This window comes from Hipposideros armiger, unplaced genomic scaffold, assembly GCF_001890085.2.
Source record: "Hipposideros armiger isolate ML-2016 unplaced genomic scaffold, ASM189008v1 scaffold_108, whole genome shotgun sequence".
In the NCBI taxonomy this organism is placed as follows: domain Eukaryota; kingdom Metazoa; phylum Chordata; class Mammalia; order Chiroptera; family Hipposideridae; genus Hipposideros; species Hipposideros armiger.
Window position 1 is genome coordinate 658,441 of NW_017731458.1, and position 23,211 is coordinate 681,651.

A 23,211-nucleotide genomic window follows, 5' to 3' on the forward strand; every position below is an offset into this window, starting at 1 on the left:
CTACACAAGGGAGTAGGTTGGGATCACTGCTCTTGTGGGAAATCACATCCTGTGTTTTATATAGTACATAATACGTTTGATCTAGTCTATGTGAATATTTAACAATGTACGTTAATAGTTTGATGGTTTCTACAGATGAAGCCTCCCCAAAATACATTTCCTCTCGGTTCCGATTTCAATCCAATGGCAGTGTTTAGATAAGTTCTAAGACCGTATCTGTGATTGATTGGTAATGGCTGCCACATGCCCAGACGAGGAGGCGGGGTAGCAGACACCTGGCTTGTCTTATAGACCATCACCTATACTACTATCCTACATCTGGAGGTTATCTAGTCTGAACACAGATGCTGCGGATGAAAAAGCTAAGTTCCTTAGCGAGGACCGTGGGGGAACAGCAGAGCTAAGATTAAAATGTCTCCTGACCTCCCTGTCAAACAGACCTGGGTTTGAATCCTGCCTCTGTTGCTTCTTAGCTGTGTGGTGTTGGGCAAGTTACTGAAGTCTGCTCACCCCTTAAATGGGAGTGATATATTTCACTGGCAAAGTTGTTGTGCAGACTAAGCTGCTCAGTGAAATGATGCAATACTTCCCCTATTGGGGTCCAAAGAACATATGTTCCTATCTCTCAAATGTCTGCCACAGCCTCCACCCACCACCCACCCAGGAATTGCCTCTGCTTTCTGCAAACCCCACCCCCTGTGGTAGATTCTTTCTTTAGGCAAGGCATCGGCTTGGCTCTAATTCCAGCTCTGCCACCTACTATCGATGACCATAGTCACTTAAATGCTCCAGTTTCCCCAGATATATGGTGGAGATAATAGAAGTACCATCCCCATAAGTTTGTGAGGATTCAAGGAGTCGGTACAAGTACAGCGCTTAGTAAGGCTCAATACACGTCAGCCATGTTTATACCACCCATTAGTCTGCAGTCAGTCTTTTAGGCAAGTAGTGCATAGTCTCACAGGGTCATTGTGAGGATTAAAAGGCACAATATGCTGAAAAACACCTACCTGGCACGTAGTTTGTGTGCTCCAACTGGCCTGTTCTTACCACTTAAGAATGCTTCTTCCTGATGCCACCTCTACTGCTTTGACCTTGTGGGTTGAACTCTCCCTGAAGCCAGCAGAGATGGGGCATGGAGTGCCTCCCTGCTTCTGCCTACCAGGACATGTCTCCCCTACGACTCCATTGCTGGCTCTGTTACCAACTGATTTGTGGATTTTGATTTTAGGATTTGACTTGATTTTAGGGTTGTTTAAAAGGAGCATGATATAATCATTTGTGAACACACTTAAATCACTCAGCAGGATGCAATAAAAATATCAAACTGAAAATTATGGCTTTAACAAGCAGGCCCTGATTTCCCCTCCAAATGGGTGGGCAAGGCAGAAGTTTGCGCTTGGCAGTGGAAGGTGGAAACATAAGGGGGACTTCACGGGGCCACCCGATCCTAGAACCTCTCAGAGCACAGTATCCTTCAGGCCTTGCCCCTTACAGATGGAACCGAGAAGCCCAGAGAGGTTAAGTGACCTGCCCAAGGTCACACAGGTAAACTTGCCATCAACTAGCCCAGGACTCGTATGTGATTTGATGTCTAGCTCAATGCAGAGCCCATGGAAGCCACAATGGTGGACCCTCTGCTCCTGTCTGACTTGGAGAGGGCAGCCCCTTGCACTCATCCTCTGTACTTGGGCTAGGAGAAAGCAGGATGGCTCTGGCCATTCCTTCATGCATTCAATAAACAAGTATCAAGCACCTGCTATAGCCAGACCCTGGACTAGAGGCTTCAAGTCCAGTGAGCAGAAAAAGATGTGGGTGTGGCTAGAGAGGGGGATGTGAATTGGGACAGGCACGTGGGACCAGTTACTCGACTGACGCCTGGGATGAAAAATTTTCACAAGCACTTCCTTAACCTAAAAATTCAACAAACACATGTAAACACTGTGCAAGGTGCTTCCATACCTGTTGCCTCATTTAACCCTCAGGGAAGCCCTGTGGGTTGCAGATTATTATCTCTGTTTTGCAGATAAGGAAACTGAGGCTCAGAGTAGTTAAGTAGCTTAGTCAAGGCCACGCAGCCTTTCAGTGGTGGTGCTGTGTTCTTCCCCCTACCCCTCAGCTGTGCAGGCTGGGGAAGGAGGAAGAGAACAGGCCTCAGGATCTGGGGATACACTCTAAGAGGGTGGCAAGAGGAGGCTCAGGAAAACAGGAGCCCCTGGAGAGCAGATACCCTGTTTTACTCACCTCTCTAGCCCCAGTGCCCAGCCCTGTACCTGGTACATCATAGGTGCTTCTTCAACTGGGCTGGGCCACTGGGCTGGCTGGGCTAACCAAAGCCCTCTGAGGCTTTTGTAACAGCCCAGACTGTACCCCCACTTCTGTTCCCTTCATTCCCAGAAGCCACCCCTGTCGGAGGCTAAGCACTGCCTGGTCAGTGGGAGCCCCTCTGAGCAAGCTGAACATCTCCTGACTATGTTCTCTGCAAAACAGATTACAAAGGGGATTTTTTTCCCTCCCCTCTCAAGGCAGTTTTTCACAGAGTGAAGGCTTTCTGTGGGCTCTGAGCCAAGGCCAAACTGGCCTCACCTTTTTTTTTTTAATTAAAGTTTATTGGGGTGACAATGGTTAGTAAAGTTACATAGGTTTCAGGTGTACAACTCTGTAATACATCATCTATATATCACATTGTGTGTTCACCACCCAGAGTCAGTTTTCCTTTCATCACCATATATTTAACCCGTTTACCCTCATCTACCACCCCCTCCCCCCTTACCCTCTGGTATCTACTAAACTATTGTCTGTGTCTATGAGTTTTTGTTTCTTCATTTGTTTGTCTTCTAACTGACCTAATCTCGATCCTTTTCTCCAAACACACAAGGGAAGAAAATGCATTCTGAGCCAAATATTAAGACCAGACCAGTCATCTGACCGCAGGCTCCCCCACCCCCGACTTTCCACCCTTTATCCTGGACGGTCATAAATGAGACACATACACTCAACACTGAAGATTCTGGAAGAGCTTAGATGCTATCTGGTCCAGACCCCTTATTCTATGGAGCAGATAAGTAAGGCTCAGAGAGGTTACAATTTCTGCCCAAGGAACCCCATAAGCCACTGGCACCTCCTGTGGGTGTTCGAACTCTGCACCGTAAGCTTGGGCGTTCCCGAGAGGTACTTGGAGGTCACTGCAAGGGCCAGAGGACTGAGCATAAACTCAGCTCCCACCTCACCTGCACCCACAGCAGTTCACCTTTGCTTATTATATTGGTGCCTGTGTCACATTTGATTTGAAGTGTGTGTGTGCGGGGGGCGGGGGAGCTATGGCTTTTGAAAGTTTGCAAATCACTTTAAAGACTAGGGTTTTTGGAGTCCGAGAGACCTGGAATCAATGTAATTTGTGACCCAGGGAAAAACCTTACTGAGCTTCAGTTTCCTCATGTATAACATGGGATAACAATCCCAGCCTTACTGCCAGCTGAGATGAAACAAGCTAACTCAGTGGCAGGGCCCAACACAGCGCCTAACGCCTGCAAGGCACCCAACAAATGGGACTGCTCATCTCCCGAGAAGCCCCAACATGGCTCCTCTCACAATACTACACCCTACGTTTCATCTCTGGCACAATAATGAAGAAATGGTCACAATGGCTGCATGCAGGCTTTCCAGGCAAGAACACACAGGTGGAGATTCCAGCGAGCAGACTTCCAAAGGAACACAAAATCCCTAAGTGTGGGCCACAGGCTGGCAGCGTGTGCCTCAGTGTTCCTGGTCATCAGAGTGTGAGACTGTGTCATGGATGCAAAGGCATGGCCAGGTGGGCTTTGTTCCCTGGTCACTGTACTCCATGAGCCAAGCCCCTAGTGGGGACACGGAGGGTAGTAACAACTCACAGTAATGCCATAGCTTCGGTTTATTCAGCATCTATTAGGCACCAGGTACTCTTGGAGATGTGTTATCTTGTTACAGAACAAGGCAGCGGAAACAAAACATGTGGCTTTAGAATTGCCTTTCCTTGAAAAAATACCTGAGGATGTGTTGATCCCGCTCCTGGCAAGGGTAGCAAAGCACATGAGGAGAAGAGGGGCTCGACTGGGCACCGTGAAGGAGATCGGCTTTGATGCAGAACCCGCCTCCGACTCGTTCTGGTACCTCCCATATGTGCTAATGCGGCCGTGGGCGAGTAGCTTCCTGTGGAACTTAACAAGGACCAGAGTTCCACATCCTTAGGACACAGAACAGAGACCGAAAAATGTCAGCCGAGGGTGGCAGCTGGGTCACACGAACCTTATGTTGAAAACTCACGGTAGCCCTCTGAAGGAGCTAATTTCTCAGAGTGAGCCTCTTGCTGAAAGGGGAGGTCCGAGAGGCTCCGCCACTTGCTCAAGGTCCCCCACAAAATAAACGGCAGAGCCAGGATTGAAACCCAGCTGGGTCTGACCACAGAGCATGCGTTCCTGACATGCGTTCCCAGCAGATGGATCTCAGCCGGGTGGGCTAGTGAGGAAGAGGAGGGAGCCAGACAGGCCAGAATGAAGACCCTGACCTAGCCCAGGAAGGAGCCTGCGGGGGGTCTCCCTGAGCCTAACGGGATTTGGCTTAGGTGGGCATCTTGTGCAATCACTGAAGCAAGAGGCTAAGTAGCTGACATAACCAAAAAGCCAGGTGAGCTAGGTGGGCATCTCTCCTTGTCTCCTCCTTTCTCTCTCCTCAGGCCTTTCCTACCCTTTACTGGAGCAGAATGAATACACTCTTGTGCGGTTTCATCATCCTCTCAGCATCCTCCCACAGCAGCATCCCAGCCAAGGCCTCAGAATGTGTGGGTTGCAAACACAAGGAAAAGGCCCAGGAAGCTTGGCAAGGGACTAGGAGGCTGGCCCACTCTCTTGGGGCAGCTCAGACTACAGACATGTCTTGGACAGCTACGTTAACTGCAGCGCCACCTGCTGGCCCGCCTCGGGATCTGTGGGCTGGGAGAAACTGGGATAGCCAGTGATGAAGGAACAGCACAGGATGTCCAAGGGCAGGGAGGGAGCCAACACAAGCGTCTCACTATAAAATGGAAACAACTGTACAGAGAATCCTTAACACAAGGGAGCAATGAAAGGCAAGCACCAGAGTATTCAGTCACAAGAGTTCCGAGTTCTTTGCTCAGTTCATAAATTTAAGCAATTATCCAAAGCTACCAGTTCCACGGCTGAACAAAAAACTGGTAAGGGAAGACACGGTGTCATGTAAAGGCAGGGACTCTTCAAGATTCATCCGGGGCATCTCTCCTGACTCCCTGGACTGGCTCATCTACCCCACAGGATCATTACACACCAATGCCTCCCACATTTACATGCCCAGCCCCATCTCTCTCCCAGCTCCAGAACCCTAGATCCAGCCGCCTGGCGTCATTTTGACTTGGCTGTCTGAGTTGGCAGAAATCCTTGTCATCATAAACCCAGCTCAAAATAACTTGACCCCAAAAGGGCAGCAATTTGCTGGCCTGTAGAACCAAATTGTAAGGCGAGCAGAGGTGGAGCTGGGCTATTTGTTCAATGAATGAAAGAGGCGAAAAACATCAAGGAGATTTTTAGAGGAAGAGGATGGAACCTAAGCCTTGGTGAGCACCTACTAGCTGCTAGGCACTTATCTCATTTAATCAGACAAGAAGACAATACTGGGGCTAGGAGATGGGGGCTGTGCAGCTTACCCAGCCCATGAAAGAGTGGGGTTCAAAGTTCTGTCTGGCTCTAATTCCACTGCCTGTACTTCTTAAATCAAAATAATAGGATTTAGGGGGCCAGCTGAGTGGCACATTGGTTAAGAGCTGGCTTGGGATGCCAGCTTTGAGCAGCAGTGCCCCAGTTCAGATCCCACATGTGGGCCAGTGACGCTGCGCCCTCTACAGCTAAGATGGTGAACAACAGCTGGACTTGGAGCTGGGCTGCCATGAATCGCCAGCGATGGCGTAGGCTGCAGTGAGGCTGCAGTGGATTGCCATAAGCTACCATGAGTGGTGGGCAGCCAGCGTGAGCTGCCAAGAGCCGCTGTGAGCAGCCATCCAGAGGCCGGCGACCGATTTGCCTCACCTGGGAAGAGCACAATGATAATATCAACATGGACCAGTGAAGCGACGTCCTCCACAACTAGACTGAAGAACAAAAGGAGAGCAACTTGTCTGTTCCCCTTCCCCAATTCCCCAGCACTGTTCCCTTCCCCCAATTCCCCAATAAAAAAACCTTGAAAAAAAATAATAGATTTAGGGTCTATAATTAAACATAGAGTCTTAAGAGGCTTGAGAAGTCATCTCATGCACTGCACACCCAGTGCTTCAATCTTCCTCTTCCAATCCCATCCAGGTAGCTGGGTACCTTCTGCTTGAACACCCCTCATGATGGGGAACTTAACTCTCAAGACAGTGATTTTATTATTGAACCATAGCGTAAGTTCAAAAGTTGAGCAGAATTTTTCCTTCTTCATGATTAAACCAGGGACTACGTATAATGCGCCTACCACAGTGCCTACAACACCAATAAATGCTACCATCATCTCCATTCCCCTTATTACAACGATTCCTGTGTCTGTCTTTTCCTTGGGATGCCTGAGAAACAAATCTAATACTTCTTCCCTGAGACAGTCCTTCCGATATTGGAAGACAGTGCTTCGGGGTCCCCCTGAGGCATTGCTTGTTCAGGATAAACAAATACTCTAACCCACTTTCAGACACTCATTGGTAAGCAAGAATTGATGCTGCACATGCTGTGATTTTCCAGCTGCTGTGTTGTGTGAGACTTCAGAAAAGCTGGTGGAACAAATGATGAACCCGTCACAGCAGGGGCAGCCATGTTATCTGAATCACAACCTCTGCAAAAAAAGGAACATGATCGACCCTGAGCAGATCTTGGCTCATCACCAGGGCTTCACCAGCTACATTCTTGGTCCACCCACTGTGTGGGAAACTGTTATAGTAGAAGAAAAAGAAATGAGTACCCCTCCCCGCCCAAAAAAAATTAATATACATCGTTTTAGACCTGCAGCCTTGCCAAAAGTCATTATTAGTCCTTCCCAAATCCACTGTTTATAGGTCCAATATTGAACAATGTAGGGGACCCAATCCATTCTAATCATAGTATATTAGCCCTACCCCCAAATCCTCCTTATTTACAGATGGGGAATTAAGGTCCAGAGGAGAGCAGTGATATCCAAGGTCATACAGGAAATATGTGGTCAGCTTATGAACTCCAAAGAAAGATGAGAGAGTAAAGCAAACCTGCGTGAAAAAGGAAGAAGAAAGGAGCCATTCAATAAAAACTAAAGAGAAAAGCTCCAACAAGTCTTTTCCTGTTTTTGTTTTTGGTTTGTTTTTTTTTTTTCTCTCTCTCCCACCAACTTCCTAAAGAGACAAAAACTAAAGAGAAAAGCTTCAACAAGTATTTTCCTGGGTTTTTTTCCTCTCTCTCTCTCTCCCACCAATTTCCTAAAGAGACAATGTAATATCGTGCAACAGGCACAAGGTTGGAATCAGAAATTCCCAGGACCATTTTTAGGCTCTGCCACTGACAAAGTGTGAGATCTTGAACAGGCTACTTAACCTTTTTAATACTCAGGTTCCTCATTAATAAAATGAGAATAGGAACATCTCCCTCAAAGGAGTCCTGTGAATGTTAAATAAAGTATTATAGGTATAGAGATTTGGTTATCAGTAATGGTGGAGTAAGCTTCTATTAAACTAATCCCCCTGGATATAGCAATTATAAAGTCTGCACAAAATATTTTAAAACTACTACTTGATGACACTTGAGAGAGACGAAAGCAGGCAGACACTGGAGGGTATACAGCCCTTGAGGATAAGGGACCCTCACTGGGTGACATACACATTTTTTTTTATCTGACTTCTCCCTTAAGGGCACATCAAATTCTCAGGGAATATTGGAGATAGAGCTCAAGCAGAAAGCTGCAGTCTTTGAGATAAAAAGTCACAAGTCAGAGTTCAGGGTTTCCAGAAAGGCTGAAAACTTGGAAAAGAAATCCTAAAAAGGAGGGACCCACAGAGAGAGAGACCCAAAATTTTATATAAACTTCCCTAAAGTCATAGCGTGAACCTTGAACTTCATATGGATGGGGAGACACTCCAAGTAGCCCAAGACAGTAGTTGAGAGAACTGAGCAGTCATCTCAGCAGCTGCCAATGCAAGGGAGACAGACTTTGTAATTCAAGTCCCACCAAGATAGACTTGATATACACTTCAGGCTTTCCATTGAAATTCCAGAAGTTTCATTCCTTAGGAGTTAAGATCACATCTCAAGACTAAGGGCTATAGCCCAGGACTAAGGGAAAATCTATACTCATTCTTATACAAAGCCTAAACAGCACCTTCACAAAATCAAAGTGATTCACCATTAATTTAACTGCCTGCGAGAACAAAACTCAGCACCCTTCAATGGAAGATAACTGATCCAGGGTCACGGTAAAGAGTTATCCACAATGTCCAGCGTACAATAAAAAGTGACTATGTCCTCCATTATACAATCAAAAACTACTGCACACTTGAAGAAAGAGGGAAAATATGAAAAGAAACAAATAATCAGTAGAAACAGATCTACCTATAATCATGATGGAATCAGAAAACAGCAACTTTAAAATAACAATGAGAAGCATGTTAAATAACTGCAAAAAGAGATGTGAATAATGATAGACTTTTAGGCAAATTATGGAAACTTTTCTAAAACGTTGATCTGGAACTAAAAAATGTAATTACCTGAAATTTAAAAACTGTTGGATGGAATTATCAGAAGATTGTATAGAACACAACAAATGAACACCAAACTTGAAGACAGTTTAATGGAAATTATTCAAATGAGACACAAAGAGAAAAAAGACAGAAGTGAACAGAGCCCTGATGATTTGTAAAACAGCACTAAACAGTCCAACATGCATATAATCCCAGAAAGAAAGGAGAAAAGAAGAATGGAGGAGAAAAACCAGTGAAGAAATAATGGCCCATTTTTTCCCAGATTTGTTCAAAAGCCTCATCCCACAGATAAAGGAACCTCAGCAATCCCCAAGCAGGATAAATACAAAGAATACTACATCTAGGTATGTATGGCATAGTTAAAATCCCGAAAACCAAAGAAAAAAGAAAACCTTAAAAGCAGTCAGAGGATTAAAGGCATGTGTAGGAGGGAGCAATGCAAAGATTATGACTGTTTCCTCATCAGAAACAATGGAGACCAGAAGCCTGTGGAGCATCTTTGAAATGCTAAACAAGAACACTTAACAACCTGGATTCTATAATAGTCCAAATATATTTCAAAAATAAAGACAAAACTCAAACATTTTATAGATAAATGAAAACTGAGAAAAATTCCCACAGGTGAACCACATGTAAAATATATGCTCATACTGCAAGAAATATTCAAGAAATTTCTTTAGCCTGAGGGAATTCGGTGGAAATTCAGTACAGGAAAGAATAATGACCAAGAAGGTATGTAATTAGAATTATGTGTGAAGAGGTAGACTATTAATTCAAAATAGGCTGTGATTAGTTAAGGATGCATGTTGTGAATCGTAGAGCAACAATTAATAATAATAAGAAGAAGAAGAAGAAGAAGAATACAAAGAGGCATAAATCAAAATCCAATAGAGGAGATGGACTGAACTACCAAAACAATATTCAATTAACCCAAAAGGTGAGTCAGGAAAGAGATAACAAAGGAAGAAATAACAGTGGGAACAAATAAGAAACAGAGCAAGTTAGTGGACTTCAGTTCAACCATATTAAGAATTACGTTATCGTAAGTGGACTAAGCCCTCCAATATTGTTAGACAGGATAAAGTTGTAACATCCAATTAGGTTTTTTACAACAGATTACCTTATATGTATAAGTAGCCTGACAGATTTAAAGTAAATGGGTGGATAAAAAAAGAGTACAAGAATGGGGAGCCATAAACGTAAGCATAAGATTTATACTTTTCTATTTCTTCCCTGGTCAAGTTTTGTTGTGTTTTTTGTTTTCAAGGAATCTGTCCACGTCATCTAAGTTGTTAATTTATTAACATACAGTTGTACATAATAGTCTCGTCATTTTTTTTAAGATTTTTATTGGGGTATTAGGGGATGGGAACAGCGCTGGGGAATTGGGGGAAGGGGAACAGACAAGTTGCTGTCATTTTGTTCTTCAGTCTAGTTGTGGAGGACATTGCTTCACTGGCCCAAGTTGGCACCATCATTGCGCTCTTCCCGGGTGAGGCAGATCAGTCGCCGGCTTCTGGACGGCCGCTCACAGCGGCTGCTGGCCGCTCATGCTGGCTGCTGGCTACACATGGTAGCCCAAGGCAACCCACTGCCACAGGGGCTGCAGCCTACGCCATCGCCGGCGACTCACGGCAGCCCAGCTCCAGGTTGAGCTGTTGTTCAGCATCTTAGCTGTAGAGGGCAGTGTCACTGGCCCTCATGTGGGATCCGAACCAGGGCCCTCTGGCATCCCAAGCCAGCTCTTAACCAACGCGCCACTCAGCCGGCCCAGTCTCGTCATTTTTTAAATGTCTGTAGGATTGGTAGAGATGTACTCTCTTTATTTCTGATATTGGTAACTCATGTTATCTCTTTTTACTGATTGTTGTTGATTTCTAATTTAATTATGCTTTGGTCTTAAAACGTACTCCCTATGGTTTCATTTCCTTAAAACTTATTGAGATTTGTTTTATGGTCCAGCTTATGGTGAATCTTGGTAAATGCCCCCTGTGCACTTGAAAAGTTTGTGTTCTGTAATTGTTGGCGTAGTGTTTCATAAAAGGTAATTAGGTCAAGTTGTTTGACAGTGTTGCTCAAATCTATATCTTTACTGACTTTTTGTCTACTTATCCATCAGTTACTGAGAGAGGAATATTGACTAACTATGGATGTGTTTATTTCTCCCTGTCAATTTTTGCTTTGTGTATTTTTGAAACTTATCGTTAAGCACTACATATTTAGAATTATTATAGCCTCTTGATGAATTAATCCTGTTATCATTGTGAAATAACCCTCTTTGTCTCATGCAGTATCATTGTCTTGAAGTTTTCTTTGTGTAATAGACATTGTGTTGAGCAAAAGAAGCCAAACACAAAAGAGCACATAGTGAAAGTTTTCATTTATATGAAATTTGAGAGCAGGCAAAGCCAACCTATGGTGATAGAATCCGTAACAATGATTGCCTGGGTAGGTGGGGGGCTGATTGGAAAAGGATAGGAAGGAACTCTCTATGGTGATTAAAAATGTCCTGTATCTTGATTGAAGTGGTGGTTACATAGGTATATACATTTTTTCAGAATTTGTTGAACTGTGTGCTGATAATGTGTTCATTTTATTGTATTTTTTGCTCTTCAATTTAAAAAAAAGATAGGTATAAAGGACCTGGCTGGAACTTAACACACAGTAAGTGGTCAACAAGTATTAGCTCCCTCATCCTTCACCCTCTCCATCCCCAGCAGGCAAGTACCATAGGTGTTAGACCATTTTATGGTCATTGGACCTCTGAGAATAAGAGTGACATGTTCCCCAAAGGAGTTCATCTACAGTATGACCCTGGAGAGTTGCTCTAGTCAGGGCCATGGACCATAAACCACACCTTAGGCTTATGCCTAAGGCCATGTCCTCCTGGGCCCTCCTCCAAGTTTCATCCTCCAGGTCTGGGGTCCCAATATCCCCAGCCAAGAAGGTGAAATTTAACTGGGTCATCCCAAGAGATGGGTGATGACAAAGTGTGGAAGTGGCAAGAAACTCTGAGATCAGCATTTCTGGGAAGGTTATAAAAGATACGATTAACTAGTGTTAGAGCCAGATGTCCAAGGTCTGTGAAGTCCATGGAGTTTAGATTCTCACATAGTAGATGCTCACTAAATGTTTGTTGATTGAATAAGTGAATGAATGAGCACTGAGCGTATGGAGGCTGGACCTCCAGGGCTGACTGCTGCCCCCTCCTCCCTGTCTTGCAGCTCACCTACCTGCCCCCACCCTGGGGTGAGTGCCGATCCTCAGAGATGGGGCTCGACTTCTTCCCTGTTTACAGTATCACCGCCTGTAGGATTGACTGTGAGACCCGCTACATCGTGGAGAACTGCAACTGCCGCATGGTCCACATGCCAGGTCAGTGCTAGGGGGAGGGCAGCCGCAGGGACCGCCGCTTGGCATTTCTCACCATAATGGGAAACACGTCACCCATTCCACTAGGATCCACCGGGATCTGAGAAGAGTGGTATTCGTGCCCAAACATGTAGAGGGCAGACAGAAACATCCACTCTAGCAACCAAGGTGGTATCCAGGTGTCCAGAAGCGCCCAGATGTTTGGAGAACATTCCTCCCAATGCTTAATGTTTGCTAATTGGTTGCTGCTCTTACCTCCTAGAGTAAGATCTAGGTGTGCAAGTATCCTGGTGTGATGCAAGCATCCTGGTGTGGTGCACATTCAAACACCTAGCTGTTTCCAGATGTGTATTGCTTCCGTCCAGATGTTTCCCTTCTTACATCCAAATGTCCTGCACTCTCAAATGAGGCAAAAGTCCCATCAGTCAGCAAGTAAATGTGTGTGCTGATATTTCTGTGGTCAGACTAGCAGTGCATGTAACAGGCCATCCCATTGGAAGCAGTGGGCATGTCAGAGGCAGAAGGTGAGCTGGGGGCTGATGAGGGCAGGAATTTTGGCGTTGAGTCGAAAGAGTGACTGGGGCTGGAGGCAGGGGCCTTGGCTTCTAATTCAGGTTCCTCCACTTACCTGCTGTCTCTCCTAGACCAAGTTTTCTAAACTTCTCCATTCTGCCCTTCCTTATCTTTAAAACACAAACATGCATTGTTAGGAGGGTAACATTAGGCTAAGAAATAAAAAATGCCTTGTAAACTGCCAAAGCCCCAGGTGGTTGTGTTCGTACATGGGGAGAGGGAGCCGAAAGCCCTGTTGACTGTAGACACACTATGTGCCAGGAACGTTGCTAAGCTATGTAATGGCTACTATTTTATAACATACTTTGTTTAAGTATATTTAACAAAATCCTTATGTCGGACATTTAGTTCATTGCCAATTGTTTTCTGTTATAACCATTGCCAAAATGAACATTCCTCATATCTAAATGCTGAATTAGTTCATGAGTAACCAGTCATGTACTTAGTCATCTAAACTAGCATTATTGATCTTGAAAACTGCCTCTGAGGTACCTGGAAGACAATGCAAAAAGGGAAACATACCAGTGAAGTCATTACCATTGGAAAGGAGGAAGCATAAACAGCTCCTCAGCTCTTGAGAAAAAGTGTTTGGGGGAATGGTAAGGAAAGGGTCCTGTGGTGGATGTTAACTTCAGCACTTGGTAAAAGAAAAAACAAGCCCTGGGTTTCTACAGAGAGATGCCAGAAAGGGCAACTGAGCAATAAAGTTCCCTGCCTGCTGCTCAGCCAGTGAGGTCTCCCCCCGAGAAACTGGGCCCGAGGCAAGCAAAAGAGATTTTCATCATTCCACCCATGACAGTTACTGGCATCTCAATGACGAATGTGGAAGTAAGGGCATAGCAAAGAGGAACTTACAAAGCAGCCCTGCTCACCTACAGCCGTGTGGCTTGGTGGAAAGAGGCCCAGCCTAGGGATCAGACTGACCCGGGTTCAGAGCCCGCCCCCATCACTGCCACTCTGGTGTCCTGAGAAGCCAGGGTACTTAGACCTCAAGCCTCTCGTGGGTAAAACATACCCAGGATTTCCTACTTCAGAGGGGTTCCATGCGTGTTAAGGACCATGATGCACGCCCGGAACCTAGTAGGTGTTTACCACCACCTCCCCACGTTCAGCCATCAAGGCTTTCTCTCCTATTATCCACCTGAGCTGGCTGGACCTGCACAGCAATCTGGGAGAAGTTAGCCAGGAGGCTCCCACTCCCATTACTGCCGGCCCAAGGTCACAGAGCAGATCAGAGCCCAGTCTTCTGGCTCTGGGTACACTGCTGCCCCTCCCCGGTGATGACATGCACTCCCTTCTCCCCGGCCCCAGGAGGGGAGGTGTAGCTGCCTGAGTACCTCTCTCTGTGTTTCTCCTTTGTAGGGGATGCCCCTTTCTGTACCCCTGAGCAGCACAAGGAGTGCGCAGAGCCTGCCCTAGGTCAGTACTGGGGGACTGATGGGATGATGGGGTGAGGGGGGCTGAGATGGAGACCTTGGAGGCCTTCTGGGTGTGGAAGACAGATCAGGTGGAAGGGGGACCAGAGAAAGGGGAGGGAAAGACGCTGGGCAGGGCTGCATGGGAGCAGGAGAGGGAGAGGAAGAGGGAGAGGAGGGGGGGGAGGGAACTGGGGCAAGCGGGTGAGGGCTGGGAAGGGCGCTGGGAAAGAGACGTAGAGAGAAGTGGATTTCAGGGGGAATGGAGCGCATGGAGGCATGCAGAGGAGGGGACAGAGATGAGAGAGGATGGACAATGGGCACCGTAGGAGCTTGGCAATATTCCCCCGCACATGCTCTGGCGGTTCACACAGGAAGGCCAAGGTTACTCCATAGCAGCCCTGTCTTTGCATGCTCCATTGAGCTTGGGGGTGGAGGGGAAGGGCGAGAGATGAGGCGGGTATATTATACATTCCACATGTGCACATGGAAGGCCCCGAGCACCGCCCCCTCCTCCTCCTCCCACTCTGGCCTGCTCGGTGTTTGCTGGTTAGAATAACTCTGCTGGTTTACCGGCCCCCACCCTGCCCGGAAAACTGCCAGTGAGGAAGACAGCCCATATAAGCTGCAACCCCAAAGCTAGACTCACCCCACATGCCTGCCTCTCTCCAGACCTGAGAAATGATTTATAATCAAGACAAGGAGAGAGAATTTTTAAATCGTGTGGACTCAAATTCATTCAGCGGCTGCACTTTGCTGGAGCTAAGTGGGGGCGGCTCTGGACTCACACGGACAGATAGATGCTTCCAGGAGGACTGCAGGGGGGCGGGGCTGGCTGAGAGGAGAGGGAATGACTTGAGAGGTGTGCAAAGACTCGGCCTCTCCTTGGGTGAAGAATCAACAAAACCTATGATAGCCAGAAACACCGAGATGGTTAGAGGGAAGAGGGAAGGGGAAAAACGATGTCTTCAGCCGCCCAGTTTTGACTGGAGGAAGAGAGCAGAGGGAGAGAAGTGTTCCAGATGTGGGGAGGTTGCCTCGAGGCAAACGCATTGTGAATCTTTGCCTGCGTCCCCGCCCAGTGGGCAGAGGAGATGGGCGTTGGCTACAAGGGAGCCCCAGAGGGAATCCCGCAGAGCCCCAGGTTTCAGCTAAAATGGTCTCCCACGTTTGCTTTTGGTAGTGGGCCCACTTTGTGGATGAGAACACTGAGGCTAGGAGCAGAGATGATGGCCCTGGGAAGCTGAAGAGGCCAGGACTCCCCCTTGGAGCCCATTCTCCAAAAGCGGTACCTTTGCAACAATTTTTAAAGGGTGGCAAAACAGTAAAAGAAGCGGAAGGAAAACAGGACCAAGAGTAACCTAGAAAGAGTGGGCACTTTCTTATGAGAGCTCACCCCCTCAACCTAGGGCCAAAGCCCAGCTCCCCTTCTTTCTGCAGCGCCCCACCCCTCACCCGCCTGGGAAGGCACCTCCTCCCAGCTCACTTCCCTGCTGCTGAACCCCACTACCCTGGGCCCAGGTTCCCCACCCCTGACTAAGCCGGACCTCCCTCTCCCCCCCAGGTCTCCTGGCGGAGAAGGACAGTAATTACTGTCTCTGCAGGACGCCCTGCAACCTGACCCGCTACAACAAAGAGCTGTCCATGGTGAAGATCCCCAGCAAGACATCAGCCAAGTACCTCGAGAAGAAATTTAACAAATCAGAAAAATATATCTCGTAAGCTCAGTGGGCATGGTGGGAGAGGAGGAGGTGAACAGGATATGGATCAGGAGGAAATTGGGGGCAATCAACTAAGAGGCCAAAGCTGAGCAGTTAACTCCCTTTAGCAGACGTTAATTGAGCATCTGCTGGGTGCCAAACTCTGTGCTCAACCCTCAGAATACGAAGACAAGGATGATGAAGACGCAGCCCCTGCCTTTAAGGAGTTTCCAGTCTTGTGGGAAGACAAACACATAGATAAAGGCTATGAAGGCTGACACAGGCAATCAGGGAGGTGGTTGGCTGCCCCTGCATGGGGATTCAGTCCAAGAACGCTTCAGAGATTTTTTTTTTAAGGAGGTATAGGAGTTTTCCAGGATTTGCACATTCTGTTCCCTCTGCCTGGAATGCTTTTCCTCTCACCCTTCACCTAACTGGCCCCTCATAGGGCAGGTCTTCATTTAAATGTCATCTCCTCAGTCACTAAATTAGGCCCCCTCCTATGAATTTTCTCTCAAAGCACTCAGGGGTTCCTTTACAACTCTCACCACCATGGGTACTTCTATGTTAACGTATGTTTCCTTGTTTATGACCTACCGGCCCCACTAGATTGAAAGCTCCCTGAGGGCAGGAATTTTTCCTTTTTCTTCTGTGCTGTGGAGTGGCTTGTACAGGGTGGGTGCTCAAAAAGTAAGGTTGAGCATCTAAGCCTGAGTCTTAGCCTTGATATTCACTAATGGTTCCCTGTTTCCTTGCACTACTCCTGTCCCAGAACAGAATTTTAACAGAATAAATGAATGACAGACATGGGAGAAGAGGGTGTCCTGGGCAGAGGTTCAGCAAAGGGCCTCAGGAGAGGACAGACAAAAGAACTACACGGAGAGGCTGGGCCAGGTGGCTGTGTCTGAGCAACAGGTCCTGTTGGCTGAACTGGACAGGGGAGCGGGTGGGGACAAGGAGTAGCCTTTCTCCTCAGAGAGTAGGGAGCTGCTAAGAGCTGCAAGCAGGTGAGTGACAGGCTCAAGTTTGTGTCTTAGACCACTGCTCTTCCATAGCACTTTCTGCGATGAAATGATGTCCCACATGGTAACCGCTAGCCACATGCGGCTACTGAGCAATTTAAATGTGGCTTGAGTGACCCAGGAGCTGAATTGAAATTTTATTTCATTTGAATTAGTTTAGCAGTTTTAGCAAGATCCTTCGGGCAGCAGTTTGGAGGATGGATGGGAAGCCAGATGGGCAGAAGGGAGCCTGTGAAGAGGCAGTTGCCATAAACCAGGCAAGAGATGGTGACACGCGGCATGGCACCTCGGAGAGCCCTGTGTGGCAAAAAAGAGCATCCTCTCTACCCTCCACTCCCTCCTGCTAACATCATCGCCAAAGCCCATCATCCTGGGGCTGATACCTACAAGTCTGATGGCTTCTACTCAGTGGGCTGGGGACCGGGGCCTGGAGAGCCTTGTGAGCCGTACAGAGGGAGATGGGGCGTTGTCAGAGGAGCCAGGTCCTGCTGCTTAGCAGACATCCTGCAGGCAGTAACGACTTCTCCTGCCAAAATGTGTCTCATTAACACACCTGCCTAAAGTAGCAAGAGGGAGCCTAGTGCCTCTGCCAGAAAAGCCCCCAGCCAGATGTAGGTTTGCTCCCTGATAACCCTTGCTGGCTCTGGCAACAGGGTAGGGCCTCCCGTGAGGAGCAGCTTGTTATAAATCCAGTAGGAAATCGGGACCTTGTTAGGAGCGGGCAGGGCAGGGCAGCAGTGCAGGCAGGGCACCCTAGCCTTGTCAAGAGAGCCCTGAGCTCACCAGCAGACCCTTTGGGGATGCGAGGACCTGGAGGCAAGGCAGGACTCCTGGAAAGCATGCAAAGAGACGGGGGGAGAGAAATAAAGAGCAAAGGAGGACAGCTGACATATGCCTCCAGCCCTGCGAAGAGCACTGGGCTGGGCGTCAGGGCTCCTGGTTTCGAGCCCCAGCTCTGCCACGAACCAGCTGGAAGTTCGGGCCAGTTGTTGCACTCCTCTGGGCCTCGGTTTCTCCATCTGTCCATGGGAAAGAAAGCTGTGTTAGATGATCCCCGTGGGTCCTGATGGCTCTAACCATGTAGGGTACTAAATATTCCCTCTGCAGAGAGAACATCCTTGTTCTGGATATATTTTTTGAAGCTCTCAATTACGAGACGATTGAACAGAAGAAGGCGTATGAAGTTGCTGCCTTACTTGGTAAGTCAAAGTGTCTATTGCACAAATTTCCACATCTCATAGGGAATGGGGGGAAAGGGGGATGGGTGGCTAGGCAGCAGGCAGGCAGGCAGAGATATAAGCCTCCTGATGAATCTAGCCTCTATATTCACTAATTGTTCCCGCTTTCCTTGCAATACCCCTGTCCTGGCACAAGAAGAACCCCACTGTGGTGCAGGTCTTGGGCCCAGTTCACACTACAATCTAGGCCTCAGTTTCCCTATCAACACCGTGGGGCAGGCAAGCTAAAGTTCTCTCAGGGCCTTTCCAGAGCTGCCCTCTTAGATTCCATGGTCTTCGGCCCCCAGGTTGGAGTCAGAGCCTTGGGGCCGTGGCAGAAGAAAGAGCTATTAGATGGAGGGAGGGCTGAGCTGTGGGTGGTACCCAGGCGGTGGACACAGTGAGGCCCCCCAGTGGAGCCCCCACCTGGAAAGCAATGTTGCTGCATTGAGGCCAGATGTTCCCGCTGGACTGAGTCCTTCGTCAAACACAAAAGAAGGGCCCCTTGTCCCCAGATATCTACAAACCTGACTGCCACCCCACACAAGTCCTCGTCAGCTCCCCTGGCCCCATCTGCACATAATAGATGCAGAGAGCTAATATCAACCCTGCCCCAGCCCAATGCAAAACCTGAGGGTGGACAGTTAGAAGACCTGCCCCTTGGGCTCTCCTCCCAACTCCTCCTCACTCTCAGGAAAAAGATCTGAAGCCTGTCCCTGCAAGGAAAATAGCTGTTGGTGTCTCTGTGAGCTGAACCACGTGAGAGTGGCATCCTGGGAGTCGGGGGGGTGAGGGGAATAGACACCTTCTACCTGCAAGAATAGAGGCAAGGCCAGCTGTGAGAATGTGGGCAAGTTGCTTCCCCTCACTGGCCCTCAGTTTCTTCATCTGTAAAATGGGTCTAATAAAACCCACCTCAGATGTTTGTTGTGATGGTTAAATGTGAGAAAGCCCCAGCACACAGAAGGTCTATTAATAGTCATTTCTGGTACCTGGGCAGTCTCCATGCCACAGACCCAGGGCCCAGCCGGTGTTTCCAGGTACCATCTGGGCCTGTCTGCAGCTCTCTTGGGAGGCTGGGAGCTGGGCCACAGCTGGGTCCCAGCTGGATTAAGGTGGCAGTCACTCAGGCCTCGGAGACTGGTGTGGCCAAAGGAACTGAACCTGGAGACCATGCCCTGGGCCCACGGCAGAGGCCTTGTACTGGTCCCTCACCTGCCTGCCATCTTTACCTCCTAAAGAAGACTCAGGACATGGCCCCTCCCATCCCCTTCTTTCACTCCCCTACATAGGCGCGCGCACACACACACACACACACACACACACACAGAACGGGGAAAGCCTGATCTCTGAATCTGTCAGGAGGGACAGCGCGTCTCTGCAGCAGATATGAGGATAAGTGTGTTCCCGGCATCTTGTTCCCACCTAGAATAGCCCCCTGAGAAAAGCATGCTGTCATCTGTACCTCCGTGATGAGAGCGTGCCTCAGCACCAGGCCCTTCTCTCACTGCCACAGGGCTCACCCTCACCTCCATGCACACTGCATGGTGGGCCACACACACACACACCATGGTGGGCCGCACACACAGTGTGCACCTGCACAGACCTACATGCAAGCCATTCACCGACTGAGAAGTGGACATGCCCACCCATTGCATGCCTCCACCTTCACACACTCATGACATAACTGCCCATGCACACACACACTCACACCTATACATGCTCTCTCATGCTCCACACACTCAGACACCCTGTGCCCATCTGCACCAAGCCACGTTCATGCACACTTAGACATACTCAGTGTATCTTCCCTAGACATAGATAGCCACCTACAGGAAGCCACCCATGACCAGGTGTACTGCCTGCGCCTACACAGACACATGTGAACACACGGCACCCTGGCTTAGGCCCCACACTCAGTCACACTGCATGCACATGCAAACACACACTCACACCTGACATGCACATACATAAGTGCACACTCCCCACTAAGCCTCCAACAAGGATATTAGAGTGACCATTGGGGAGAGGAGAAGAATGAGGGGGAGCCATTTTGAGCCCAGCACCACGTCCCACCAGGGAGAGCCCCCTTCTCACCATCTTAGCTTGTTTACCTGGGGGTGTTGTTGTTGGGCTCCTCCAAGCCATAATCAGAAGAGGAGTGGGCAGACATTCCCGTCAGGAAGTTCTCAGACCAAGAGGTCAGCCTGGCATCTCCAGCAGGACTATATGCCTACCCTCAGTAGAGCCCCCATTCCCAACGCTCTCCCCAGCACAGTCTTCAAGATTACAGCAGGAAAGGGCTTCCCAGATCATGGCCAACCCTCTTCTCAACCACCTCCACCACCAGTGTCCTTTGAAGGCAAAGCTACTGAGAGAGTCAGGGCTCAAAGCCTCATAGCAAGCTGGTGGTCACTCCATGCTCAGCGCCCCGGAGCAAAGCACCGTGGGCTTTTGGGAGATCACAGCCCCTTGGAGAATCTGAAAAAAGCCTCTCAAATATGAATTCTCACACTACAAATGGCCAGGCACACACACACACAGCATTTTCATTCAATTTCAGGTCTCCAGCCATCTGAAAGTCCCACGGGAGAATGGTTCTCAAATTCTGGTGGGCCAGAGAACCCCCTGGGGAACCTAAAACTCCTGACTTCCAGACTCCAACCCCAGAGACTCTGATTTGACAGGCCTGGGATAAGTCCAGGCATCTAGGCTGATTACAAGCCTCCCAGGAGATTGATGCAGGAGGACATGAAGACCAGTCTAGAAGAACTTTGCTCCAGGGGGCCCATGTGCCCCAAGGCAAGACCGCCTGCTCTAGAAAGATCCCAGAGAGCATTTACCTTTGGGTGAGGGAGATAGGGGATGCTGCCTATGGCCTTATCCCGAGGGTTAGAGATGCCCCATGTCATGATTGAAGCAGGGGTTGGGAGAGCCTCTTGTGCCACTGTTCCCAAGACACAGCCTGACACATGTGTCCCAGGTTGGACTGTGCCCTTGCCCAGGACAAGGACCACACACATCTCTGTTTCCAGCCCAGAGCCAAAGCAGGGCCCAGTCCGTGTGGTTCTGAATGTATTGGGTTGTCAGAAAAGTCATGACGTATTTTTCCTATGTTTTTCGCTGCAAAAATGCATCATGACTTTTCCGACAACCCAATACTTGGCAAGCGTGTTAGCCTATGAGGTCTATACGAGGCTCCTCCAATAAGCAGTCAGGTTAGTTCCCATCCCCACTGGGTGCTGCAAAACATCAGCTCTCAGAGCTTTGCATTGAGGGAGGACTTGTCAAGGGCCTGGCCTGCCAGTTACAAGCCCAGGCTCCGCATGGAGGGGCATCGGTTCAGAAAGCCTGGTTTCTAAGTTCTTAGTCTAGCCACCCTTTCCTGGAAGCGCTGTGAGTAAAGCCAAACCTTTGGTATTCTCTCTCTCCCCAGGTGATATTGGTGGTCAGATGGGATTGTTTATTGGTGCTAGTATCCTCACAATACTAGAGCTCTTTGATTATATTTATGAGGTAAGATTTGGGATTGCTCATGGGGAAATGACTGTCTGTGCATGCCCTCAGCCTGCCCCAATGTCTCTCTCCTCCGAGTCTGCTTCCTCCTCCCTGCCCATGGATGCTGTCTATCACCGAGTCCCAGGCATGGGGGAGGGGCGAATGGAAGGGACATGGAAGCCACAGTCCCATCTTCAGGGAGAGGGAAGAGCAGTGGGCTGTCTACACTCTCAGGGAGGGAGGGGAAGGGATGAGGAGGTGAGGCCGGGCTGAGGCCAGCTCTGAGCCCCTCCCACAGCAAGGCCGGATGTAGCGGCTTCATACCTGGGTGTGTCTACACCCACACGTTCACACCACATGCCCACACTCACATCACACACTCACACCACACACACACATGCACACTCGACACAGACACACACACACATACACATACATGTCACGTACACGTATAACACACACACACATGCACACACCCCACACATATACACACTCACATACATATCACATACACTTACACCACACAGACACACGCACGTGCGCACGCGCGCGCACACATGCATGTCACATACATTTATACCACAGACACACACACATGCACACACTCACATGCATTTCACATACACTTATACCACACAGACACACACACACGTGCACACACAACACACACACACACCTGCCCTCTGGGTGGCCCATCACCTGAATGGTGCCGTCATGGTCCAGGCAGGCTGAGGTAAGGGGCATTTCCCGGCAAGCCTCATCAGTCCTGAGAAGAGCAAGGGCACACCCGCCACTTCTGGCTGCTCACAGTCTAGGCAGATGTCTCCCTGAAGAGGCAGCTGGAACAAAGCCCCTGAAAGCTTTTCAAATGATGGACAGCAGCGTCTGGCATCGAGAGCTCCTGGTGCTCGTCAGCCTTCCTACCAGCATCTCCCAGACCCAGCTGGCTCCAGCAGCTCCAGAATTTCTAAGGCAGGCCCAGGCCCTGCCCAGGCCCTAGGACCATCTAGGCCTGGGCCCCGCAAACAGCCTGCCAAGCAGTGTCTGCTTCTCAGAGAGGCCTGGCAGTGGCCAAAGGTTGTTCACTGAGAATCGTTGTGAGGGCTGGGTCCCCTAGAGTCCCACACCCTGCCTCTCAGCATGGTGACCCTGTTCCCCAAACCCAAACCACACCCCGTGGCCAGATTTTATTCTGCATTGTTGATTCATTTTTGTGAAAAGCTGTACAAAGCTATGGAAATTGAATCATACCATTTCACATATTTAATAACTACCTTTCATTGCTAAAAATAGAGTGTCATGAAGTCAAATGTACCCTGATCTTATGCACTATGGAGCGGTCAGGCCTAGAAAGCAATTAGGTATCTTGTCCCCCAGGCCTAGCTTCAGAAAACGGCTGGCTGTCAGGCTGCTCCGAGGACAGGCGGAAAGGGAGCCAGGCCAGCATGTACTTCTTATCCACGTTCTCCATCCACAGGAGAAAGCCGTTTACTCTGCAAGATAGGGGCCTCCTGTGACCTCCTGTGAAAATAGAGCTCCTGCACCAAAATCCCATTTCAGCCCAAAGATCGGGCAGAGGCTCCTAGAGCTGGCTGCCAGGCTGGGCTCCTGCCACAGTTGATCCAGGCAGCCAGTGCCTCCACGGTTCCCTAGCTGAGCCGCGTGGAGGGAGGTCTC

The 23,211-nt window shown here is 48.8% G+C and overlaps 1 protein-coding gene across 1 annotated transcript in view; it reads left to right on the plus strand.

The window, feature by feature from the left end:
- Positions 1–23,211, plus strand: part of ASIC2 (acid sensing ion channel subunit 2) — a 296,973-nt gene that overhangs the window by 270,788 nt on the left and 2,974 nt on the right. Inside the window, exons 4-8 of the mRNA XM_019646949.1 lie at positions 11,962–12,112; positions 14,045–14,101; positions 15,662–15,815; positions 17,927–18,018; positions 21,473–21,552. Of these exons, the coding sequence (XP_019502494.1) occupies positions 11,962–12,112; positions 14,045–14,101; positions 15,662–15,815; positions 17,927–18,018; positions 21,473–21,552 (534 nt within the window). The remainder of the gene's footprint in view (positions 1–11,961; positions 12,113–14,044; positions 14,102–15,661; positions 15,816–17,926; positions 18,019–21,472; positions 21,553–23,211) is intronic.